We start from the raw sequence: 26,554 nt of genomic DNA, 5'->3' as shown, positions 1-26,554 counted from the left end.
TTATTAATAAATAAGCACAAAAGTACACCAAATAGAATTTCACACCTCATAAGTTTTCACAAAGCAAACACCTCTACATCAAGACAGAACATTACCAGCACTTCAGAAGCCCTTCCTGTCATCATCCTGACCCTATTCCCTTCCAGGATAACCACTATAGGAACTTTCTTTTAATACCATAGATAGGTTTAGTCTATTTTTAAACTTTATTTAAATAGATTCATACAGTACATATACGTTTTTGTCTAACTTTTGGGATCAACACTGTAAAATTATCTTCCTCTGTGTCAGCCATTCAAAAAATGTTTATATCATTTATTATAGAAAAAGATGATTCAGATTTTGTGTCTGTAGTTTCTTACATGGGATTTCTATAATATCAAGAAAAACATTTCATATTTCCAGTTTCATTTGTAAAGTAGACTGCATTCCTCAAATTCATGTAACTGAATATGCCAATGTCAGACATCCCTTCAATGACTCTCCCTTCACCCTCTTTAGTACTGTTGTTCTGCTATCTATATAATTTTTAATGATATGTGAAAATTCAGACATATAAACATAAGTAGAAATTAGAATCCTTAAGTAAGGGAGCAGAACTGGGAAAGAAAACCCACTGATTGATCTCTGTCTCTCTCCTGTTCAGGTAGCAAGAGAAGTTCCTGCCAAATCAATGAATGAGACAAATTATTCCCGGGTGACAGAGTTTGTGTTGCTGGGACTCTCTAATTCCCAGGAGCTCCAACCTTTCTTGTTTGTCATATTTTCACTACTATACCTAGCAATACTGCTGGGAAACTTTCTTATCATCCTCACTGTAACCTCAGATTCTCACCTACATACCCCCATGTACTTTCTGCTTGCAAACCTTTCTTTTGTAGATATATGTGTTGCCTCTTTTGCTACACCCAAAATGATTGCAGATTTTCTGGTTGAGCACAAGACTATTTCTTTTGATGCCTGTCTGGCCCAGATTTTCTTTGTTCACCTTTTCACTGGCAGTGAAATGGTGCTCCTTGTATCTATGGCTTATGACCGTTATGCTGCTATATGCAAACCTCTCCACTACATGACAATCATGAATCGCCGTGTGTGCATTATTCTTGTTCTCATCTCCTGGCTTGTGGGTTTTATCCATACTACTAGCCAGTTGGCATTTACTATTAACTTGCCTTTTTGTGGCCCTAATAAGGTAGATAGTTTCTTCTGTGACCTCCCTCTAGTGACCAAGCTGGCATGCATAGACACTTATGTTGTCAGCCTACTTATAGTTGCAGACAGTGGCTTTCTTTCTATGAGTTCCTTTCTCCTCTTGGTTGTCTCCTACACTGTGATACTTATCACAGTTAGGAAACGCTCCTCTGCTAGCATGGCAAAGGCCCGTTCCACGTTGACTGCTCATATCACTGTGGTCACGCTGTTCTTTGGACCATGCATCTTCATCTATGTGTGGCCCTTCAGCAGTTATTCTGTTGACAAAGTCCTTGCTGTCTTCTACACCATCTTTACTCCCATTTTAAATCCAATTATCTACACTCTAAGGAACAAAGACATGAAGGCAGCTATGTTAAAAGTAAAGAGTCGGTATCTGAAGTCTGGCCAGGTTTCTGCAGTTATAAGAAATGTTCTTTTCCTGGAAACAAAGTAAACTTAAACAACTGTAACTACTGCAGCCTTGTCTCTAGACAATTACAAGCAAAATAGCTATGATGTTTAAGCAGATAATTTTGACCAGGGGAAGGTTGATTAACTTGATGGAAAGAGCAATGTTAATAATAAAAAGCCCAATAATGAACCTTACTGATATTTGAATTCTCTTCCTTTAGTGTGTGCTTTTTTGTTTCTATTTCCTAGTTTTTTTTAATTAAAACTTTTTAATTTAATAAATAGCCTTCAAAAACACTGAGAAATGGCATTTACTCATATAGGATAAATAAGCTGTACTCCCACTGCTCAGATGCCAATTTTGGAGTTATAATAGATATATTGTCTCTAATAGAGACAATAGATCTATTTATTTAGTTTTGGATAAACCTAGATAAGAATGCATTTTCACACAGTACTATGTAAGTAACAGCACAGAAAGAGAATCCTATAATTGGTGTTGATGGAACAGTAACATGTGAAATAGCAAGGCTATCCAGCAAAGGCATTTATAGTCAACACTTTCACAAATCTTTCTTCAATGGTGCTGCTTAATATATATTGTTCATAGAAAGGAACTTGCTGAATATATTTATTCATGAGAGTGTTTTGTATTATGTTAATTTCTATTTAATAGTGATAAAATATAAGAGATGAGTTGAATTTCTCTACCATGTTCATCATGATGATGGGAGCCTGAAATTTCTTCAAGATTCCTGTCTTCTCAGATAAGGCAGTTTTACATATTAACAGCTGGTATAAATAATTATTTTTCTATGTGGACTTATTTAATAAAAATATTATTTTATATTACATAATTCAAGAACAGAAAATGCTAGAATCCTATTTCAGGAACTTCAGGGTAGCCATGAACTTATTCCTCGATGATCATTTATGTAAATAAGATTTTCTAAGATTGCTCATTACAGGTTATTTTAGGCTTTTACTCTTATTGCTGTCAGGTTTTTCCTATTTTTTTCTACTGTATTCTAGTCTAATAATCTGTTATAATGTTACCTGTTTTCTAGATTCCAATCCTGAGAATCTCCTAAAGGGATTTTATAATTGCTATTACTGAGAGGAAAAAAATGGGTTCTAATTTTTGAGCCAGAGGGTATCAATTTATTGTGGACATAAAGGCAAAAGCGATTCTAAAAAAGAGTATTTATAGATATACAGGGATACATCTAGAAATAAGAAAAATGTCAAATAATCTAACCTTACACCTAAGGGAACAGAAGAACAACCAAAGTGAGCAGAATAAAGGAAATAATAAAGATTAGGGTGGAAATAAATGAAAGAGACTAAAAAATCATTAGAAAATTTCAATGAAACCAAGATCTAGTTCTTTGAAAAGATAAACAAAATTGATAACTGTATAGCCAGACTCATCAGAAAAAAAGAGGACAAAAATAAATAAAATCAGAAATAAAGATACTACAGAAATACAAAGGATTACATGAGAATACTATCAAAAATTATAAGCCAACAAAGTGGACAAACTAGAATAAATGGATAAATTCCTAAAAACCTACATATAACATCTTAAAAACATCTAAAACTGAATCAGGAAGAAATTGAAAACATAAAAAAACCTAATTACTAGTACAAAATGAAATCCACACACACACACAAAAAAAATCCCAACAAATTAAAGTCCAAGACTGGATGGATTCACAGGTAAATTCTAACAAATACTTAAAGAACAGTTAGTACATGATACACCGTATCAACAAGAGAAAGGATGAAAACCATATGATCATTTCAATAGATGGAGAAAAAGCACTGAAAAAGTATAACTATCATTCATGATAAAAAAAAAAAACCCTCCACAAAGTAGGATTAGTGGGAACATACTTCAATATAATAAAGGCCATATATGAAAAACCTACAGCTAACATCATAGTCAATAGTGAAAAACTGAGAGCTCGTCCTCAAAGATCAGGAATAAGACAAGAATGATTGCTTTCATCACTTTCATTCAACACATTACTGAAAGTCCTGGCCGCAGTAATCAGAAAAGTAAAAGAAAGAAAGGCACCCAAGTAGGCAAGGAAGAAGTTAAACCGTCACTACTTCAGATGATGTGATACTATATAAAACCTAAAGACTCCACCAGGATTCTACTAGAACTGATAAAAGAATTCAGTAAGGTTGCAGCATACAAAATCAATATGCAGAAATCCACTGCATTTCTATACACTAATAATTAAGTAGCAGAAAAAGGACCCTGTGTGTCCTTTTGAGCCAGAGGGTATCAGTTGTTGTTGTGGGTACTGTTGTTGGGAATGCAAATTGGTGCAGGCACTGTAAACAATAGTATGGAGGTTTCTCAAAAAATTAAAAATAGAATTACCATATGATCCAGTAATTCCACTACTGGGTATTTATACAAAGAAAATAAAAACACTAAATGAAAAAGACATATGCATCCCTATTTTTATTGCAGCATTATTTAAAAATAAACAAATTATGGAAGCAACTCAAGTGTCCATCTATTGATAAATGGTTAAAGAAGATGTGGTATATATATGATGGAACATTATTCAGCCTTAAAAAATGAAATTTTGTCATTTGTAACAACATGGATGAATCTACCTTGTATAATATTAAGTGAAATAAGTCAGCCAGAGAAAGACAAATACCATATGATTTTGCTCATATGTGGAATTTAAGAAGCAAATGAGCAAAGAAAAACAGAGACAAGCAAAAGCTAGACTTTTAAATACAGAAAACAAACCAATGGTTACCACAGAGTAGGTGTGTATGTGTCGGGGGATGGTTGTAATTGGTGAAACAGGTGAAAAAGATTAAGAGTACACTGATCACTGAAAAATGTATAGAATGTTGAGTCACTATATTGTACACCTGAAACTAATGTAACACTGTTATACTGGAATTAGAAAATAATAACAAATAAATAAATAAAAGTTAATACCTATTCTTCTCAAACTATTCCAAAAAACAATAAGGAGGAAAGTTTCTGAGTACAATACATTCTACAAGGACAAACTGGACATAGACATAACAAAAAAGAAAACTGCAGGCCAAAACCCCTTATTAATACAGATGCAAAAATCCTCAATGAAATATTAGCAAACCATCTCCAACAATACATTAAAAAAATAATTCACCATTATCAGATGAGATATATTCTGGGGGTGCAAGAATGGTTTAGTATTTGTATTGTATTGTAAATCAATGTAATACACTGTATCATAAAGGAAGGATATGAATCCTATGATCATCTCAATGGAGGCAGAAAAACATGTGACAAAGTACATCTATTTATGATAAAAACACTCAGTAAAGTGGGTTTAGAGGGAACATACCTCCACATAATAAAGGTCATAATGAAAAACCCATAGCTATTATCATATTCAATGTTGAACAGAGAGCCTTCCTCTAAGATCAGGAACAAGACAAGAACATTTTCTTTCACCACTTTTATTCATCATAGTACTATTGTACATATATAGTTGTTAAGTCACTATATTGTATAGCTGAAACTAATGTAACAATGTGTATCAATTATACTTCAAGAAAAAATAAAGATTCTACGAAGTAATGTGGAATAAGCAATAAGCTAAGGTCATAGACTAAAAATGTTAGACAAACCCTTTTCAGGATGCTATGTGTACACAATGTATTTTCCTTTGTTTTTTTTTTTGCAAAAACAGCTTTACTGAGGTATGACTGGCATACAAATGTTGATGGGGGGAACACCTGGGTGGCTCAGTTGGTTGAGTGTCTGACTTGATTTTGGCTCAAGTCATGATTTAAGGGTTGTGGGCTTAAGCCCAGTGTGGGGCTCCATGCTGAGTTTGGAACCCGCTTAATATTCTCCCTCTCCCTTTCTCTCTTCTCCCTCCCTCCCTCTCTCTCTCTCCCCCTCTGCTCCACTCCCGCACTAACAAACTCTCTCTAAAATTAATGAAAAAAAAAAAAAACATCCAAGTTTATATCTATGAAGTCATCATCTCTTTATCTCAAGGAATGTTGTCTGGGTAAAGTGAATAGCTGCTTTAATTCCTTCCTGTCAGATAGTAATAAGTATGTGATATTCTGCAAAATGGACACTATCAAATGCTTCTTTAAAATATTGAATTATACCAATATACCACAATTTTAAAAAGCTCTATAATTAATACTAATGATAAAAATAAAGGATGAAAAATTAGATCATTAAAATATGGTTTTCAGTTTTATCTAAAAGTGTGAAAATTATTCACCATATAACACTGGAAGTGGAAAAATGAACAAAAACTTTGAAAACATTACCAACAGTCTAGATACAATAAGCCCCCCTTTTTTACCCACCTCTTGTTTTCTTTATATTTAAAGAACAAAACTTATTAGTATGTCTCACTATATTATAATAATTCTATTAATTCCATCTTTCCTCTTAAGCCTTATTCCAGAATTGGCCTATTTTTCCATTTTTTTCCAATAATTTATTTCTCATCCTTTATTCCTACCCTGAATCAATGCTTCAAATGTCTCTGGGAAGTGCTGACAATAAATGATAAAAATAATTTAGTTTTAAATGATAGCAAGATTTTACAAACTGAAAGAAATAATCAAATAGGTTTCACCTGAAAATGTGTGATATGAGATTATCTATTCAAAAATACCAAGATTGTAAAACAATGAATAAATGATTATGCAGTGACTCATATAGCCTTATAAACTGTGAAACATACCTGAATATGCCAAAAAAGTGTTTGGAGAGCTTTTATTTCAAAGTAGTTATTTAGAACTCACATATGATTTCAGTCTTAACAATTTCCTATTAAAATGCCCAAATAAATTCAAAAGTTGTAAAAATAATCTGCATTGAAAAATAATACTATAAACATCCAGAAGAGTAATTTTCGTGACCAGGGATTGGACAATAGTTTCTTATGTTTGACACCAAAAACACAAGTGACAAAAGAAAAAAGTGGATAAACTGGACTTACTTAAAAGTCAAAACTTCAAAAAACATTCAAAAAAGTAAAAAAAAAAAAAGCCTACAGATTAGGAGAAATTAATTGTAAATTACATATCTGATAAGGGAATTATATCCATAATATATTAATACCTTCTACAAATCAACAATAAAAAGAAAACCCAATTTAAAAATGTTTAAAGGATTTGAATATGTATTTCTCTAAAGACAAACAGGTGGCCAAAATAAGCACATGAAACAATATCAATATCATTAGGGAAAACACTAATGAAAACAAAAAGGTACCTACCACTTCACTCCTGCCAAGATCACTAAAGTCAAAAAAGTAAAAATGTTAAATATTGGTGAGAATACATAGAAAGTTAAAATCTACATTACACACACTGCTGGTATGATACAAAAATGTTGTAGCCTCTTTGGAAAATAGTCTGACTGTTCCTCAAAATGTTACATTTAGGGAAGTGACAACAGGTTCACATGAAGATCATAACAGTTGAGGCGCCTGGGTGGCTCAGTCAGTTAAGCCTATGACACCTGGCTCAGGTCATGATCTCATGGTTTGTGGGTTTGAGCCCCACATCAGGCTCCGTGTTGACAGAGCAGAGCCTGAAGCCTGCTACAGATTCTGTGTCACCTTTTCTCTCTGCCATTCCCCCACTTGCATTCTGTCTCTCTCTCTCAAGAGAAATAAATAAGCATAATAATTTTAAAAACTAAAAAAAAAAAATCATGACTCTTTATAGGAGCATTACTAATAACAACCTAACAGCCACAAAGCAGAAACTATTTAAATGTCCAATTGTTGAATGGATAAAGAAAGTGTCTTATATCCAAATGATGGAATGCTATTCATCCCTAAAAAGGAATGAAATAGTTATATTTGCTATAACATAAACGAATCTTGTGAACACTGTCCTAAGTGAAAGGAGACAGACGTATGATGTTTTAAATTAAATTAAAAAAGTTTTTTTGAGAGAGAGAGGGAGGGAGGGAAGCAGGGTTCATGCTCACCCAAAGCGGGCACGAGATTTCCTGAAGGAGGGCATGAGCTCACCCAAAACACGACTCGTGGTTACCAGATGCAGTGCTAGAAGTCACTCGATATGGGGCTTGAGCTCACCCGATGTGGGACTTGAACTCACGAACCATGATATCATGACCTGAGCCAAAGACAGACACTTAACCCACTGAGCCACCCATTTATTTATATGATGTCCAGAATAGGTAAATACATAGAAACGGAAAGTGGTTGCCATAACGTGAGGGAAGGGAAAGTAGGATATTAGGGGCATTACTCAGTATAGGCTTTGTGGGATAAGGAAAATTCTGGTTGAGAATATGATATACAGTACTCTTGAGACACCGAGTAGAGGCAAATCTAGTAACTCCAACAATTACGGCAGTACCTGCAGATACTAGCATTACATCCTACTCTAGAGAGGGCAAAAATGGCAAATTATGAAAAGGCAAAGAATGGTTCATCCCAAATAGAGCTCTTTTCAAAAACAATTCTTAGAATATGTAATAGAAAAGAATTAATGGCAGCCATTTGGATCTAAATATTGAGTATTTTCACTAAAATTTGGTGAGGAAGTGGGAGGATATACAAATATGATAAATGATGAATCACCTCTCATAAGAATGTATCTTGCCCTGATTTAATATTAACATAAGAATTAACACCTAAATATTCTTTCTAAACTTAGTGTACATAACTGTAAACTGACAAAATTTTAGTAATAAATGTAAATTATAGGACAGATTATGTGTATGCATATGTATATGATATTAGAAGCAAAATTTTAACTAGTATTAAATCAAAATGCCAGAAGGACTAGTGTTTATTTTTCCCTTATTTTAATTTGAAAGATTTCACTATTAATAATTCTCCCTAATAAAAATGAAGTGATGGATACAGTTAGTTTTATAAACATATATTACAATGGCTATTTTTCCTCCCCCAAAAAGTATTTTTCTAATTCAGTTAATACAATTGAATATCAAGCTTTTAATTATTTATTTCACATACATCATTTCAATTGTGAACAAAAATTCTTCAAAGATTTCTTCCACGTTTCTGACTAAATCTACCATCCTCAGTGCTGCCTTCATTTTCTTACTTCTGAGGTGATAGATCAAGGGATTAAAAAGAGGAGTTAATACAAAATAAAACAAACTTACAATTTTCTACTTCAGCTAGATTGCCTGCTGTTAGGCTCAAACAAACAACCATGACAGAGCCATAGAACAGGGATACCACAGCCAGATGGGAGCCACACGTGGAGAGGGGACCCTGAGCACAGTTCTACAGTTCTACTCACCAGGATGTAGGAGCTGGCAAAAAAAAAAAAAAAAAAAAAAAGGAAGATGGAGAAAATGAGGACTGAGTTAAAGATGGCACAGATGATCTGAGTGGCAGGAGCCAGCATATATGCTATCCTATAGGACAGATTTATCAGGATATCTGGGTCACAAAGGAAGTGATCAATCTTGCTGGAACAACAAAACAGGAGCTGAGAGATCAAGTAAATAGGCAAAAGGAAATATAGGAAGCCACACACCCAGCACCCAGCTCCTATTCTGATGCAGTGCTGAACTGTCATGACAGGGGGGAATGCAGGGCCTGAAGACAGTAAGGTACCTGTCAAAGGCCATGGCAGACAAGAAGAAGGTCTCAGTGGAGCCCAGAGAGAAGTAGAACTGAAGGAAGCAGCCAGAGACAGAAATGGTGTTGGTCTCAGAGAGAAAGTTGGCTAACATATTAGGGACAGTGGAGGTGATAAATCAGATATCCAGGAAGGAAAAATTGGCCAGCAGGATGTACACTGGAGTTTGTAGTTGATGGTCCCACCTCATGGCACAGATAATACATGGATTTCAAAATATATATTCCAGAGACAACTTTTTGAAAGGAGGAAAATCTGAATTTTCCAGGTATGAGAGAAGCCCAAAAAGATGAACTTACTCATAGAACTAGAGCAATTACTTATGTTGGAATATTCATTTGTTTGTAATGCTTCAATAACAATAAAAATTTCCATATGAGAAATGGCCTTTTAGTATTGCACCTTAAGGAAAATACCTGCTTAGGGTTACATTACTCTGCATGTCAGTAAATATCATCACTTATGCAGAAATAGTTTCATCATTTTTAGATCTTCATAGAACTATTCTAGATATAGCAAATACAAAGTTAATAGATACTAGCCTGTCATCCTGAGGTTTACAATCAGAGTTAGTTGGTATTGACAATAAGCAAGTCTATACAAACATCTACAATGTTAGGTCAAGCAGTGGATGAATACAGACTGAATGAACACTAAGAGATAACTCAGTGTTTTTGACATACAAATATATTAAAGAGAATATTTCATAATCTTTGCTCTATTTGAGAGAGATATATATCAAGCTGATTTGAAGACAATACACAATAGATTTAAGTACTGTATGTAAGATAATTGCTTTTTATTGTTATGGGAACTACTCCTATATCTATTTTAGAATAGATTATAAGTCAATTGTAAAATGAGAAATTATTACAAGATTTCAAATTTCAACCCCTCCCTTCTGTAAAAATACACTCTTAAAAATACTACATATAGGGGTGCCTGGGTGGCCGACTTGATTTCTGTTCTGCTCTCTGCAGAATTAAATCCAACATTCGCACATTATAGAATGATGAAGACTTGGTTTGCAAAAATTACATCAATCTATAAATAACATGGAAAGATTACACTTTTGGTTTTGGTTTGGTTTTGGTTTGGTATTGCAGAGCATAGATACTTGCATGCTAAACTCTAAATAAAATGTGGTGAGAACACAGCATACTTCAAGTATACAGATCTTTATTATTAACTGCTGCCACCAAGCTGTACACTAGATCTCCAGAATTTATTCACCTTATAACTGAAACAAAATTAAAGTATGGGAGGTGATGGATATGTTAATTAGTTTGACTATAGCCATCATTTTACAATGTATATCAAATCATGTAATTGTATACTTAAATAACAACATTTGTCTATTATACTTCAATAAAGTTGGAAAAAATAAACTATAAGAGGATGGTTTGGAAATTAAGAGCAAAGAAAGAAGAAATTAATCCATAGTGCTAAGGTCTGAATCATGAATTCACATATATTCATACCTTCAAATTCATAGAATTGTATACTTTTTTAAAGTATTTTTAAAAATAAAGTTATTTTTAAAAATAAGCTTTGATATTTGAAAAGTAATGGATTCATACTTAGGAACAACTTTTCTGAGCCACTAATTTCAACAAACTTCCAAAGTCATCACAGATAATAACCCAGGCTAATGTCCCTAGATTTAGTTTATGGCAGTGTTATACAATTATAGCCCATATTAACCCTCAACAATCTCCTGATGTTTTTGTCACTGACTTTGGGTTTTTCTTCATTCATTCCACTATTTCTATGTGTGTGTGGAAATGTCTCTAAATATCTCTTTGTCTATATAACTCTCTTTGTTTCATTTGGTTTCTTTCTCTTAAGAGTACATGAGTACCTGTATGTGTGTGTGAAGATTTTGTAATTATTTCAGTCTCTAAAATTCATTCACATGTAATTATGTCTTTCCCAGATTTCATAAAATACCTACCTGGAGTCTGGGCTTCTATCCAATCAAGTTCTTTCATTTGCTTCCTCCTCCAACTTTCTATTTACCTTCTAACTTCTTACTCTGATTCCCACTGTAACCAAATACTTATGAAGTAAAACTCATTTCATTATATTTATACACACAAATATACACACAAATATACACATGTATATGGAAAGAGAGAGAGAATTTTTTCAATTTGAGAAACTGATTTGTGAAATACAGTCTTTCTTCAAAAGGAAATGAATTTTTAAAAACTACTCATAAATAATGGAGCCACAAACTTATGGCCAACTAATATTTGACAAAGCAGGATAGAGTATCCAATGGAAAAGACTCTTTCTAGAAAATGGTGCTGGGAGAACAGGACAGCAACATGCAGAAGAATGAAACTGGACTACTTTCTTAAACCGTATAAAAAATAAATTCAAAAGGGATAAAGGACCTAAATGTGAGACAGGAAATCATCAAAATCCTCAAGGAGAAAAAGGCAGCCACCTCTTTGACCTAGGTGCAGCAACTTCTTACTGCAGAGGTCTCTGGAAGCAAGGGAAATAAAAGCACAAATGAACCACTGAGACCTAATCAATATAAAACATCTTCTGCACAGTAAAGGAAACAATCAACACAACTAAAAGGCAACTGATGGAATGGGAAAGGCTATTTGTAAATGACACAGCTGATAAAGGATTAGTATCCAAAATCTATAAAGAGCTTACCAAGCTCAACACCTGAAAAACAAATAATCCAGTAAAGAAATGGGCAGAAAACATGACAGACACTTTTCCAAAGACATCCAGATGGCTAAAAGACACATGAAAAGATGCTTAGCATCATTCATCATACCAGAAATACAAATCAAAACCACAATGAGATACAATCTCACACCTGTCAAAATGACTAAAATGAATAACTCAGAAACAGCAGATGTTGGTGAGGATGTGGAGAAAAAGGAACCCTTTTGCACTGTTGGTGGGAATGCAAACTGGTGCGGCCCCTCTGGAAAACACAATGAAGACTCCTCAAAAAATTAAAAACAGAACTACCTTATGACCCAGCAATTGCAGTACTAGGAATTTATCCAAAGGATATAAAAACGCTGATTCAAAGGGGCACAGGCACCCAAATGTTTATAGCAGTGCTATCAACAATAGCCAAATTATGGAAAGAGTCCAAATGTCCATCAACTGATGAATGGATAAAGAAGATGTGGTATATATACATAATGGAATACTACTTTGCGATGAAAAAGAATGAAATCTCACCATTTGCAACAACATGGAACTAGAGGGTATTAGGCTAAGTGAAGTAAGTTAGTTAGAGAAAGACAGATAATCATATGACTTCACTCATATGTGGAATTTGAGAAACTCAACAGATGAACATAAGGGAAGAGAAAGAAAAGTAAAAACAGAGAGGGAGGCAAACCATGAGAGATGCTTAAAAACAGAGAACTGAGGGTTGCTGGAGGGGTGGTGGTGGGGATGGGTTTAATGGGTGATGGGCATTAGGAAGGCACTTGTTGGGATGCGCACTGGGGGTCATATGTAAGAGATGAATCTGTGGGTTCTACTCCTGAAGCCAAGACAACACTATATGGTATCTAGCTTTAATTTAAATTAAAATAAAAAGCTGCTCATAAACAATCTTCATCTCTGAAATATAAAAAATATTTTCCAGATTGAATTAAAGACTTGAATGTGAGTAGCAGCACTTAAGAATACAGAATAGAAAAAAAATATAGAAATGTTTAATAGAATGTTGTGCTACCAATAGGTAAACTTCATTAAACAAGGCTAAATAATAAATCTTGAAGGGCCTGACATAATTTTAATAGTATTTTTAGAAAGTTCTGAAAAGCAAAGGATGTAATGAATAATGGAAAAAGAAATGCCAAAATAATTTTGAATAATAAATAACATTTATTATACAAATAAATGCTACAAATCAATAACTAAAGACCAACAGCATGTTAGAAAAGGGGGTAATGTTAATAATGTCTCTGAAGGCAAAAGAGTTACTGACAATATGCCACATTTTCCCAAGAAAATTAAGGAACCAAGTTCCATAGTAATATTGCCCTTCAGGTCAATCTAGTATTGTCCTTCATAATACAATTAGTGCTTATGTGATATTGTTCTTCATTAAGATTGCAGTTGATACAAAATATCTTAATAGACACTGCAGTCAATTATGTGTCATTTGTAAATATATGCCAAATGGCTGTGCTCACAAAGGCTGTTCCTGAAATTTTGCAAAGTATAAATAAAATGTTCTTGTTTCCTATCAAATGAAAATAACAGATTTTAACAGAAGATAGGCAACATGTCACTTGAAGCTTCAATGAAGGAAGATGTATTCACATTCACTTACTGGAATTTTCCCTGATTTAGGGCCCCAGCTCCTACAAAGAACAATGCAAAGCGGGAATTGGCAAACTACAAGTTCTAATGCATTTTTAAAGTAACGTTTGTTCATAAGCTCTAAAAGAATTCTTGGCTTTGATTCTGGAGAAGGAATATGTTCATAATTCATATATTAAGTGGTAGAACATAAAGCTAAAGGATCTTGGAGTCATAGCAGCTTTACCTTACCTGAAGATGCATGGTGAGTATCATAGAAATCTGTATGGCTGAACACCATTTTATATATCAGAGTGAAAATTCTAATCTCAGATCTCAGAAAAACCAAATACAACTGTGTTCAATGCATTATTGTGGGGATTCATACGAAGTGCTGACCCTTTTAAGAGCAACAACATTATGAAATCAGTCATGGGCCTCTTTAGGCTTGCTCTCTTACAGTTCTTTTGTTTACATAAACTGACAAAGCAACAGGAAACCTGACAATTGACAAGAGAATTATAGTCTCATGATCTACACAGAACCAAATGAACAACTGAAATATTAAGCCCTTTTACTTGTGCAAAGATCATCTTTGGGGATTGGCTCTCTAGAGAGGGAATTTATAACACAATAGTCCCATTGAACCTATTTCTTATTCTGTTCCTTACTCAACATGCTGAATTTGTTTCAAATTCTAACATATTTCCTACTTTGATTCAAGGATTTTATTTGGAACGACAAGAGAGATAGAAACAAAATGACTTGGGCAGGTTTAAGTTTGCTATTTAACTGTGATCAGAAGCAATATTCTCACTGATGATAAATGAAAAGTTGTGACTATAAATGAGCCCTGGTTCCAAGCTTAGAGAAAAGTCGAAGGAATATAGGTTAACACAGAGATTAGAAGCCTGTGCATTTAACATGTTAAAGACTCCCTTCTTTTGTTTGACTATTCATTATCTTAACTCCAACTTGTTTGCCCCAGTCCAAGCTCACCATATTGAGATATGTATTCTTTAGCTATGAGTAATTTTTTTTAAATAAGAAAGACATTTATAGAAATTTCTCATATAGTTAACTACTTTGATAATACTCTTTAATGGCTCCATACTATAGCATTAAAATTTTATGAATAAACAAAAATTTATACAATGATCCCAAGTTTTTGAGACCTGGTTAAAATAACCTGAGATACAAAAATTTTATTTTATGTTTTTAAAAATGCTTATTCATTTTTAAGAGGTGTGGGGAGAGGGCCAAGAGAGAGAATCCCAAGCAAGCTCCACACCATCAGTGCAGAGACCAAACAGGGCTTGAACCCATGAATCATGAGATCATGATTTGAACCAAAATCAAGAGTCAGACGCTTAACCAACTGAGCCACTCAGGCACCCTAAAGATTTTATTTATTTTCCCCAAAGATTTAAAATCTAATATTAACTCATATCTCAAGCAGTATATTTCTTTATAGCAGAATATGATCAAGTAGGGTTTATTTCATTAACTTAAGAAGCATCCAATATTGTGTCATATGTGAATATAAGACATAACTTTTTATATTAACTGATAAAAATAGGAATATCTAACTATAGAAATAGTAATAGATAAAATCGAGCACCCATTCTTGATAAAATTTATAACAAGCCAGAAATAGAAGGAAATTTCTCTACGTGGCAAAGAATCATCACCAGAAATAATTGGCTAAACATTACACAATAGTAAAATGAAAATAATTAAAATCAAGTACAAGCAAGAATGGCCACTATGGTAAATAAAGTTATTGTTCAAAGTGATTCAATGGCCTTCCTATAAAATGATTATATATCCATGTCTCACAGATATTATAGTAGGCAATGTAACTTGGTTTGCTCAATGTAGTATAAGACAACTTTAAATGTGCCATTTCTTAAGAAAATCTTTAACAATAATACAACTACACCATAACTCTTTTTCCTGTGCAATAAAAAAATTCTTTTCTTTTGTCCCAGATCCAAGAATGATCCAAGTGACATACAGAAACAATCATGGGCCAACAAGTAATATGATTAAGAAAGAAAAAGAAGTTGTTATAAGTCATTGATATTTACAGGTAATTTTTATGACAACATAATTTGGGAAAAGCAATTGATACAATCATAACTATTCCAATACACAACAATAAAATGAGACAAATATAATTTATGGTATGAATATTAGAAGAGAGACATTTTAATTGCTGGCTGAAGAAACGATGTATACCATGAACAAGAGAATTAACTAAAATATAAGATGATTCAATAAATTGGCTAGTTATAAAATATGCAGAAAATACAGTCTTTCTTTTATGGATGTAATAATTGTAAGCTAATTTGGGGAAATTGTTTCATTTTCAATAGCAACCCAGATTCATAAAAACCTAGAAATAAGCTTTGCAAGATAACCGAGAATGATGAAAAAAATAATAAATCTTTACATTAGTATATAAAAGAAAACCTGATTAATAGGAGAGGCATACCATGTTCCTCAGTGGATTGACTACTTAGTGCTAAGCACAAATTTTTTAACACAAGTCAATATACAAATTCAAAGCAATTTAGACAAATCTCAGTCAGACTGTGGGAGAAGGATTGTTATAGGTGTTTGAAACTTGACAGATATTTTAAAATCTTGTTTGGAATAAATTTTTAAGATTTGACATGTATTTTGCATGTATATGTATATATATATGTATATGTATATGAATACGGATGCAAAAATACTCAACAAGACACTAGCAAATCAAATTCAACAAAACATAAAAAGAATTATCTACCATGATCAAGTGGGATTCATTCCTGGGTACAGGGCTGGATCAGTATTCACAAATCAATCAATGTGATACACCACGTCAATAAAAGAAAAGATAAAAACCTTATGATCCTGTCGATAGATGCAGAAAAAGCATTTGACAAAATATAGCACCCCTTCTTAATAAAGACCCTCGAAAAAGTGGGGATAAAAGGAACTTACTTAAGCATCATATAAGCCATTTATGAGAAGCCCTCAGTTAAAATCATCCTCAATGGGGAAAAGCTGAGAGCTCTCCCCCTCAGATCAGGAACATGACAGGGATGTTCACTCACACCAGTATCGTTTAACATAGGGCTGGAAGTCCTAGCATCAGCCATCAGACAACAAAAGGAAATAAAATGCATCAGAATTGGCAAAGAAGAAGCCAAACTCTCACTTTTTGCAGACGACATGATACTCTACATAGAAAACCCATCAGACTCCACCAGAAGCCTCCTAGAACTGATCCATGAATTCAGCAAAGTTGCAGGGCACAAAATCAACATAAAAAATCGGTTGTATTTTTATACACTAATAATGAAACAATGGAAAGAGAAATCAAGAAATTGATTCCATTCACAACTGCACAAAAAAAAAAAACATAGAATACCTAGGAATAAACCTAACCAAAGATATAAGAGATCTGTATGATGAAAACTATAGAAAACTTATGAAGGAAATTGAAGAAGACACAAAGAAATGGAAAAACATTCCATGCTCATGGACTGGAAGAAAAAATATTGTTAAAATGTCATTACTACTCAAAGCAATCTAAACATTCAATGCAATCCCAATCAAAATTGCACCAGCATTCTTCTCAAAGCTAGAACAAATGATCCTGAAATTTGTATAGAACCACAAAAAACTCGAATAGCCAAAGTAATACTGAAGAAGAAAACCAAAATGGAAGACATCACCATCCCAGATTTTAGCCTCTACTACAAAGCTGTAATCATTAAGACAGTATGGTATTGGCACAAAAACAGACACATAGACCAATGGAATAGACAACTCGGAACTGGACTCACAAATATACGGCCAATTAATCTTTGACAAAGCAAGAAAGAGTATCCAATGGAAAAAAGACAGCCTCGTCAACAGATGGTGCTGGAAGAACTGGACAGCAACATGCAGAAGAATGAAACTAGATCATTTTCTCACATCATACACAAAAATAAACTCAAAATGGATAAAGGACTTGAATGTGAGACAGGAAACCATCAAAATCCTGGAGGAGAAAGCAGGAAACAGCCTCCTTGACCTCAACCGCAGCAATTTCTTACTTGACACATCCCTAAAGGCAAGGGAATCAAGAGAAAAAATGAACTATTGGGACCTCATCAAGATCAAAAGCTTCTGCAGGGCAAAGGAAACAATCAACAAAAGTAACAAACAATGGGGTGGGAAAAGATAGTTGGAAATGACATCCAAAATGTTGGATTTTGACATTATCAAAAATCTATGAGGAACTCACCAAACTCCACATCTGAAAAGCAAATAATCCAGTGAAGAAATGGGCAGAAGATATGAACAGACACTTCTCCAAAGAGGACATCCAGATGGTCAACAGACACTTGAAATGATGCTCAGCATCCCTCCTCATCAGGGAAATACAAATCAAAACCACACTGAGATAACACCTCATGCTGGCCAGAGTGGCTAAAAAATGAACAAATCAGGAGACTGTAGATGCTGACGAGGATGTGGAGAAATGGGCACCCTCCTATCTGTTGGTGGGAATGTAAATTGGTGCAGCCCCTCTGGAAAACTGTGGAGATTCCTCAAAAAATTAACAGTAGAACTCCCCTATGACCCAGCAATAGCACTGCTAGGAATTTACTCAATGGATACAGGAGTGCTGATGCATAGCGGCACATGTACCCCAATATAGCAGCACTTTCCACAACACCCAAATCATGGAAAGAACCTAAGTGACCATCAACTGACGAATGGATCAAGATGTGGTTTATCCATACAATGGAATACTACATGGCAATGAGAAAGAATGAAATCTGGTCATTTGTAGCAACGTGGATGGAACTTGAGGGTGTTATTTTGAGCGAAATAAGTCAGGCAGAGAAAGACAGATACCATATTCTTCCACTTATAGGAGGATTTGGAGAAACATAACGGAGGACCATGGGGGAGAAGAAGGGGAAAAATAGTTGGGGAGAGCGAGGGAGGCAAACCATGAGAGACTTTTGAATGCTGATAAACTGAGGGCTGATGGGGAGGGAGAGAAGGGAAGGGGTGTGATCATCAGGGAAGAGGGCACTTTGGGATGAGCACTGGGTGTTATATAGAATCCAACTTGACAATAAACTATGAATGAAAAAAAAGCAACCCCATCTATATGCTGCGTAAGAGACTCATTTCAGAGCTTAAGGACACATGGAGATTGAAAGTGAAGTGAGGGAAATAATTTATGAAACCAATGGAATTGAGAAGCTAGGGTAGCAATGTTTTTATAAGACAAAATAGACTACAACAAAGACTGTAACAAGAGGCATAGATAGACCCTAAATAATCATAAAGAGAACAATCCAACAAGAAGATATAACAATTGCAAATATTCATGCACCCAACATGGAAACACCCAGATACATAATGCAGCTCGGAACACACATAAATGAATAATGGACCGTGCGTAATAATAGTAGAGGATTTTAATAGTCCATTTGCATCAATAGATAAATCATCCAGGCAGAAAACAACAAGGAAAGAGTAGCTTTGAATGACACATTGGACCAAATGGATCTAAGAAATGTATTCAGAGCATTCAAGCCTAAAACAGCAGAATACATATTCTTTTCAAGTGTATATGGAATATTCTCCATGACAGAATATAAATTAGGCTACAAAACAACTCTCAAAAATTAAAAAAGACTGAAGTTATGCTATGTATCTTTTCTGAATGCAACATTATGAAACTAGAAATGAACCACAAGATAAGATCCTGGAAGAAAAACCTATTGAATGGGAGAAGATATTTGCAAATGACACATCTGATAAAGGGTTAGTATCAAAATATATAAAGAACTCCTACAATTCAGCACCAAAACTCCCTCAAATAGCTCAGTTAAAAATTGGGCACAAGATATGAAAAGACATTTCTGCAAACACCCCATACAGATGGGCTACAGACAAAATGAAAAGATCCTCAAAATCACTCATCATCAGGGAAATGCAAATCAACAGTGAAATGAGATATAACCTCACACCTAAGAATGGCTTAAAAAAATAACAAGAACAACAAATGTGGGCAAGGATGTAGAGAAAAAACAACCATCTTGCACTATTGGTGAGAATGAAAACCAGTGCAACCACTGTGGAAAACAGTATAAAGGTTCTTCAAAAATTAAAAATAGAACTACCATGTGTTTCATTAATTCCACTACTATTTACACAAAGAATACAAAAACAGTAATTCAAAAGGATATATGCACCACTACAGTTACTGCAGCATTATTTATAATAGCCAAGATATGGAAGCAATCTATGTCTGTCAATAGTTGGATGGATAAAGATGTGGTATATATATTTAATGCAATATTACTCACCCATAAAAAGAATGAAATCTTGCTATTGCAACAACATGAATGGACCTAGAGGGTATAATGCTAAAGTGAAAAAAGTCAGTCAGAGAAAGACAAACCATATGATTCCACTTATATGTGGAATTTAAGGAACAAAACAAATAAACAAAGAAAAAAAGTGAAAAATCAAGAAACAGACTCTTAACTATAGGGAACAAACTGATGGTTACCAGAGGGCAGGTGAGTGGGGGGATGTATGAAATAGATGAAGAGAATTAAGAGTACACTTATCATGGTGAACATTGAGTAATCAAATGGAAAAAACTGTTGAATCACTATACTGTACACCTGAAACTAATATAACATGATATGTTAACTATACTGGAATTCAAATACATAAAGAAGAATTAACACCAACTCTTCTCCAACTCTTCTAAAAATCTCAAGAGGAAGGTATAATCCAAATCCATTTTACAAAAGCAACATTATCCTGATACCAAAATAATATAAGCACACCATAAGAAAAAATAAAACAAAACAAAAAACTACAGGCCAATGTCTCTGATTCATATAGGTACAAAAATTCTAACAAAACGTTAGCACACCAAAACCAAGAGTACAATAAAGCAAATTTACACCAAGATCAAGGATTTATCCCTGAAATTAAAGGGTGGTTCAGCATACATGTTCAATAAATATGATACAAAAATTTTTTGTATGAAGCCACAAAAGATTCTGAATGATCAAAGCAATCTTGAGAAAGAAACCAAGGTCGAAGGTATCACAGTACTTGATTTCACGGTATATTATGAAGCTATAGCAATCAAAACAATACGGTACTAACATTACAACAGGTACACAGATCAGTGGAATAGAATACCATTATTCAATTCAGAGGACATTATGCTAAGAAAATAAGCCATAAATGGAAAGAAAAATTTTGTATTTGTATGCTATCATTTGTACATGGAATTTTATTAAGCTAATTTTATAGAATGTGAATAGAATGTTGGTTACCGGGGGGGTGGGGTGGGGAGTGGATATGAGGTGATTACATCAAAGGGCACAAATTTTCAGTTATAAAATGAATAAGTTCTGAGGATATAATGTACAGTATGGTGACTACAGTCAGTAATATGTTGACAGTAGGTCTTAAGCATTTTTCACACATACACGGAAAGTTACCTTTGTTAACTGTGACAAATAATAGATGTGTTAATTATCTTCAAGTTGGTAATCATTCTGCAATGTGTGAGTGCATCAAAACATTTCACATTCTACACTTTAAACCCATACAATTACATTTGTCAAAAAATGACACACATACACACACACACACCCTCCAAAATTTCTTAATTCCAAGGAATTAGGGGGAGGGGCAATATTATGTTATGTTTAAGCATTTACTTCCAGGTTGAAATCCTTTCATGTCATCTCCATTCAACCACTTAGTATCTGTACTGCCTTGAGGTTACTGGCTATCTCTAACCTCACTAAAACTACAAAGGGTTGTAAAGATTCAATGAAGTAATGTGAAACAAGCAATAGTATATTGCTTGTTCACAGTCACAACCTAAAAACATTGGACATACTCTTTTCAATATGCTATGTACATCCAATCCATTTTTTCCTTTTTCCTTTTAACAAAACACAATTTACTGAGGTATGACTGGCAAACAAAATCTGTGTATATTTAATATACGCAACTTGATGTTTGGAGATGTCTACGTTCATGAACTCACCACCATAGTCTATTCCCTAAACATATTTATTACCTTTAAAAATTTCCTCCCACTCTTTTTATTATTTTGCTATGTGTGTGATAAGAAAATTTAACATGAGATCTACTCTCAGCAATTTTTAAGTATTCAATACAGTATTAACTCTTATATAGCTGAAACTTTGTACCTATTGATACCTGTTTCTCCTTTGCCCTAATGCCTGGCAACAACTGTTATACTGTCTGTTTCTATAAATTTGACTATTTTTAAATTCCTCATCTAAGTGGTATCATGTAGCATTATTCCTTCTGTATGTGGATTATTTCATTTAGCATTATTTCCTCCAGGTTCCTTCATGTTGTCATAAATGTCAGGGTTTCTTCCTACTGAAGGCTGAATAGTATTCCATTATGCACGTACAAATACACACATACACACAGGCCACATTTCATAAATCCATTCATCCACTGATGGAGATTTAGCTTGTTTCCATGTCTTGACTTTTATGAATAATGTTGCAACAGACAATGATGTTCAGATAGCTTTTTGAGATCTCTTTGAGATCCTGATTTCAAATCTTGGATACATACCCAGAAGCTGGATTGCTGGATTATATGGTAGTTCTCTTCTAATTTTTTTCAAGACCCTCAATACTGTTTTCCATAGTGGCTATACCAATTTACATTCCCGTCAGTGGTGTACAAGAGATAACTTTCCCTCACCAACACTTATTATCTTTGGGTTTTTTAGATACTAGCCATCCCAACAGGTATGCAGTGATATTGCACTGTGGCTATGATGTGCATTTCTCAGATGATTAGTGATGCTGAGCATCTCATCATACACTCACTCACCATTTGTATATCTTTTTGGAAAGATATCTATTCAATCCCTTGATCTTTTTTTTTTTTAATTTAATGTTTATCGGGGCGCCTGGGTGGCTTAGTCGGTTAAGCGTCTGACTTTCGCTTAGGTCATGATCTCGGGGTTCATGGGTTCGAGCCCCGCAACGGGCTCTGTGCTGACTGGCAGTTCAGAGCCTGGAGCCTATTTCAGAGTCTGTGTCTCCCTCTCTCTCTGACCCTCCTCTGCTCATGCCGTCTCTCTCTCTCTCCTAGAAATAAATAAAAATATTTAAAAAATTTAATGTTTATTTATTTTGAGAGACAGGGCATAAGCAGTGTACAGGTAGAAAGAGAGGGAGAGAGGGAATCCAGTCGGGTTCCACACTGTCAGCAGAGAGCCTGACATGGGGCTCAAACTCATGAACCATGAGATCATGACCTAGGCCAAAACCAAGAGGTGGACACTTAACCAACTGAGACACCCTGGTGCCCCTAATCCTTTGCTCATTTTTAAAAATGTTTTTTTATTTTTTGGAGAGAGAGAGAGAAAGAGGGAGGGAGGGAGGGAGGGGAAGGGGCAGAGAGAGAAAGAGGCACAAAATCTGAAGCAGGCTCCAGGCTTTAGGCTGTCAGCACAGAGCCTGACACGAGGCTTGAACCCACAAACCATGAGATCATGACCTGAGCTGAAGTTGAAGGCTTAACCAACTGAGCCGCCCAGACACCCCTCCTTTGCTCATTTTTTAATGGGTTGTTTCATGTTACTGAGTTATAAGAATTCCATATATATTTCAGACATTAATCATTATCACATACATGGTTTGTAAATCTTTTCTCCCATTACGCAGGTTGATTTTTCATTTTGTTGATTGTTTCCTTTGCTATGTAGAAGATTTTTAGTTTGATGTAGTCCCCTTTGTCTATTTTTTTTTTTTTTTGACTGTGCTTCTGGTGTCATATCCAAGACATTATTGCCAAGAACAATGTAAAGAAGATTTTCTCCTATGTTTTCTTCCAAGAATCCTACAGTTTCAGTTTCAGGTATATATTTAAGTCATTGATCCATTTTGAGTTGATTATTTTGTGTGATGTTAGATAAGGGTCCAGTTCCATTCTTTTGTTTGTGAATATCCAAACTGCCAACACCATTACTGAAAATACAGTATTTTCCCATTGTTTACTCTTGGCACCCTTGTCAAAGGTTAGTTGACTATAGCATGCATTTATTTCGAAGCTCTCTATTCTGTTCCACTGGTCTTTAAGTCTGTCCTTATTTCAAGAAAAATAGAGGGATATTGAAATCTGACTAAAACCATGACTTGGCCCATTTTTCATTATACTTCCCTAAACTTTGCTTTATGAATTTGAAAGTCTGCTTTTAAGGATATGAATGCTTATGGTTTTTTAATCTTCCCTGAGTGAATTTATGTTTTACTCTAAATTGTAAGTATATTAATAAACTTTTTATGACTATGTCTTCCATTCCATAATCTCTATCACATCTATCTTACTGATCAATTTTTTTCTCTTATTTATGGGTTTTATTTTCCTGTCTGTACACATATCTAGTAATTTGTATTGGGAGCTTCACATTATTATACATACATTATTTATATTTTGTTATCTTTCTCTGAGTAGTGTTTAAATGTTATTCATCCAGAGGTGCCTGGGTGGGTCAGTCGGTTGAGCATCTGACTTTGACCTAGGTCATGATCTCACGGCTCCTGAGTTCGAGCCCCACAAGTGCTGGGAGCTCAGAGCCTGCAGCCTACTTCGGATTCTGTGTCCCTCTCTCTCTCTGCCCGTCTCCCACTCATTCTCTCTCTGCCCGTCTCCCAGTCATTCTCTCTCTCTCTCTGTCTCAAAAATAAATATTTAAAAATTTTTAAATAAAAAATGTTATTCAAAGCTTTTAAGATAAATTTTCTTATTCAAACAGCTAAAGTGCAATGAAATTATTTCATGAAAAGTCTGCACAATATATGGATACTTTCTTAAATGTATCACGATATTTAATATTTTATCTATTCTTAATATAATTCATTTTTTTGTCTTTCATAGTGAGCTAACATTCAGGATTGTATTGTCAAATCATACTTACGTGAGTCAGTGATATTACCCATTATATTTTTGTATTAAATAATTATGGTTATAGGTGATTAAGGGATTCACACCAAAAACAATCCCAAAACAAAACAGCTAAGTTTCTGTGATAACAAGGCCAGTTCTCCAGGTCCTTCCTTAGTGGAAAATTAATTCCTCTGGCCCAAACTCAGACAACCTCCTCCAGATCAGTACAGATTATAATTCTAAGTGAATTTCACAGGGGTCATCATACAACTAGAAGCATTTCCATTCTACATTACCAAGAGTTGTACAACTTACTTGACATTTCTTAGAGAGCCATGCCTTGTAAAATCTGGATTCCATTTATAATGAGTAATCCTTTATCAGCAACATTCTGATAAAGGAATTTAAGAAATAAGGTCTCTTTCTTCTAGTAAATAGCTTTAGTTGATTTACCTGGAGTCCAGTCAATAAGCAATTCAGTGCGGTTCCCTTGCCTTCTTTCCTTCACCTCAAGGGATTTCTTCATCATCAAGAGAATGAATGGACAGCACACAAGCTGCTTTCATTTCATCCTCTCACGCACTGATAAGCACATTACTTATAGCAACTTGGCCACCATCTCAGCCACCTCTGTAATAACATTTTAATTGTACCATTATATCACAAATTTTAATGCAAAAAAATAAAAACATGGCCAATTAAATAAATTCACTAAAATGGTGTTCACAGTTATATCTGACAATATAAAAATTTTCTATTATGCAGAAACAGAAGCAAAGAAAAACACTAAACACTTTTTTAAAGTTCATTTATTATTTTGAAAGAGAGAGAGAGAGAATGACGGAGGAGCAGAGAGATAGGAAGAGAGAATCCCAAGCAGGGCCCATACTGTGAGCACAGAGCCTGACATAAGGCTTGATCCCACAAACTATGAGATCATGACTTGACCCCAAATCAAGAGTCAGATGCTTAACCAACCGGGCTACCCAGGCACCCTCGAACAAAATTTTTGCAGATACCAATAGCTTAAACATACTCAGCCTTTTTCTATAGACCTCTTGTTTTCTTTATAATGTATTTAAAGAAAATAACTTCATTATGTATTCTTATAATAATTTCATTAAAACCATTCTTCCTTTTACTCCATCTATTTACCTGTTTCTTGTTTCCTGTAATCAACAATTTATTTCTCATTCTTTACTCCAACCCCAAATCAATGCTTTATTTAAATGACTCTGACAGATAACATTTAATCATAAATTATGTCAATAATTTATTTTAAAAAGATTAGTACAAGATTTGACAGTCAAGGACATAAACATACTTTCTCTTAAAAAATGCATTATAAGTTGAGGTACCTGAATAGCTCAGTGGGTTAAGGGTCTGACTTCAGCTCAGCTCATGATCTCACAGTTCGTGGGTTCAAGCCCCACATCAGACTCTGTGCTGACAGCTCTGAGCCTGGAGCCTGCTTCAGATTCTGTGTCTCCCTCTCTCTCTGCCCCTCCCCCACTCATACTCTGTCTCTTTCTGTCTCTCAAAGGTGAATAATCATTTAAAAAATTTTAAAATGTGTAACATGAGAGAATCTATTCAGGGATATCAAACTATTCAATAAAAAAAAAAAAGATTATGCTTTGACTCATATGACCCTATAAGTTTGTGACACATCTGACTATGCCATCAAGTACTTGAAGAGCTTTGATTTCAAAGCAGTCGTTTGGAGCTTGCACTAGATTCTTCTCTTAACAAATTTCCATAAAATAACCAAGTGAATATAAAAGTTAGAAAAATCATTTACAACAAAACATAAAAATATAAATAAATATAGCCATAATTTTTGTGACCATAGATTATGCAACAATATAACATAATATGTATGTAACATCAATATCACAAGTAACAAAAGTAAAAAGTGGATAAATTGGACTACATCAAAAGTCAAAATTCGAAAGGACACAATTAAAAAGTAAAAAGCTCATAGACTGAAATAAATATTTGCAAACTATACATC

General features: G+C 34.3%; 1 protein-coding gene and 1 pseudogene across 1 annotated transcript; one reads left to right on the top strand and one right to left on the bottom strand.

The window, feature by feature from the left end:
- The first annotated feature begins 628 nt into the window (after window positions 1-628).
- On the top strand, window positions 629-1,648 carry LOC120223738 (olfactory receptor 4K15). The gene has a single exon (XM_039221962.1). It carries the CDS (start codon window positions 674-676, stop codon window positions 1,646-1,648), a length of 975 nt encoding a protein of 324 aa, XP_039077893.1. The 5' UTR covers window positions 629-673.
- Window positions 1,649-8,611: 6,963 nt separating this feature from the next.
- On the bottom strand, window positions 8,612-9,457 carry LOC120223719 (annotated as a pseudogene).
- Between the last annotated feature and the right edge of the window lie 17,097 nt (window positions 9,458-26,554).

This window comes from Hyaena hyaena, unplaced genomic scaffold (assembly GCF_003009895.1).
Source record: "Hyaena hyaena isolate Hyena2069 unplaced genomic scaffold, ASM300989v1 scaffold_1042, whole genome shotgun sequence".
NCBI lineage: Eukaryota > Metazoa > Chordata > Mammalia > Carnivora > Hyaenidae > Hyaena > Hyaena hyaena.
Note: the sequence above shows the minus strand (reverse complement) of the source record. Positions and strands in the feature narration are given on the sequence as shown.

Coding starts and splice junctions, on each gene's coding strand:
- LOC120223738 (XM_039221962.1), top strand. CDS start 674: ATGAATGAGACAAATTATTCCCGGGTGACAGAGTTTGTGTTGCTGGGA.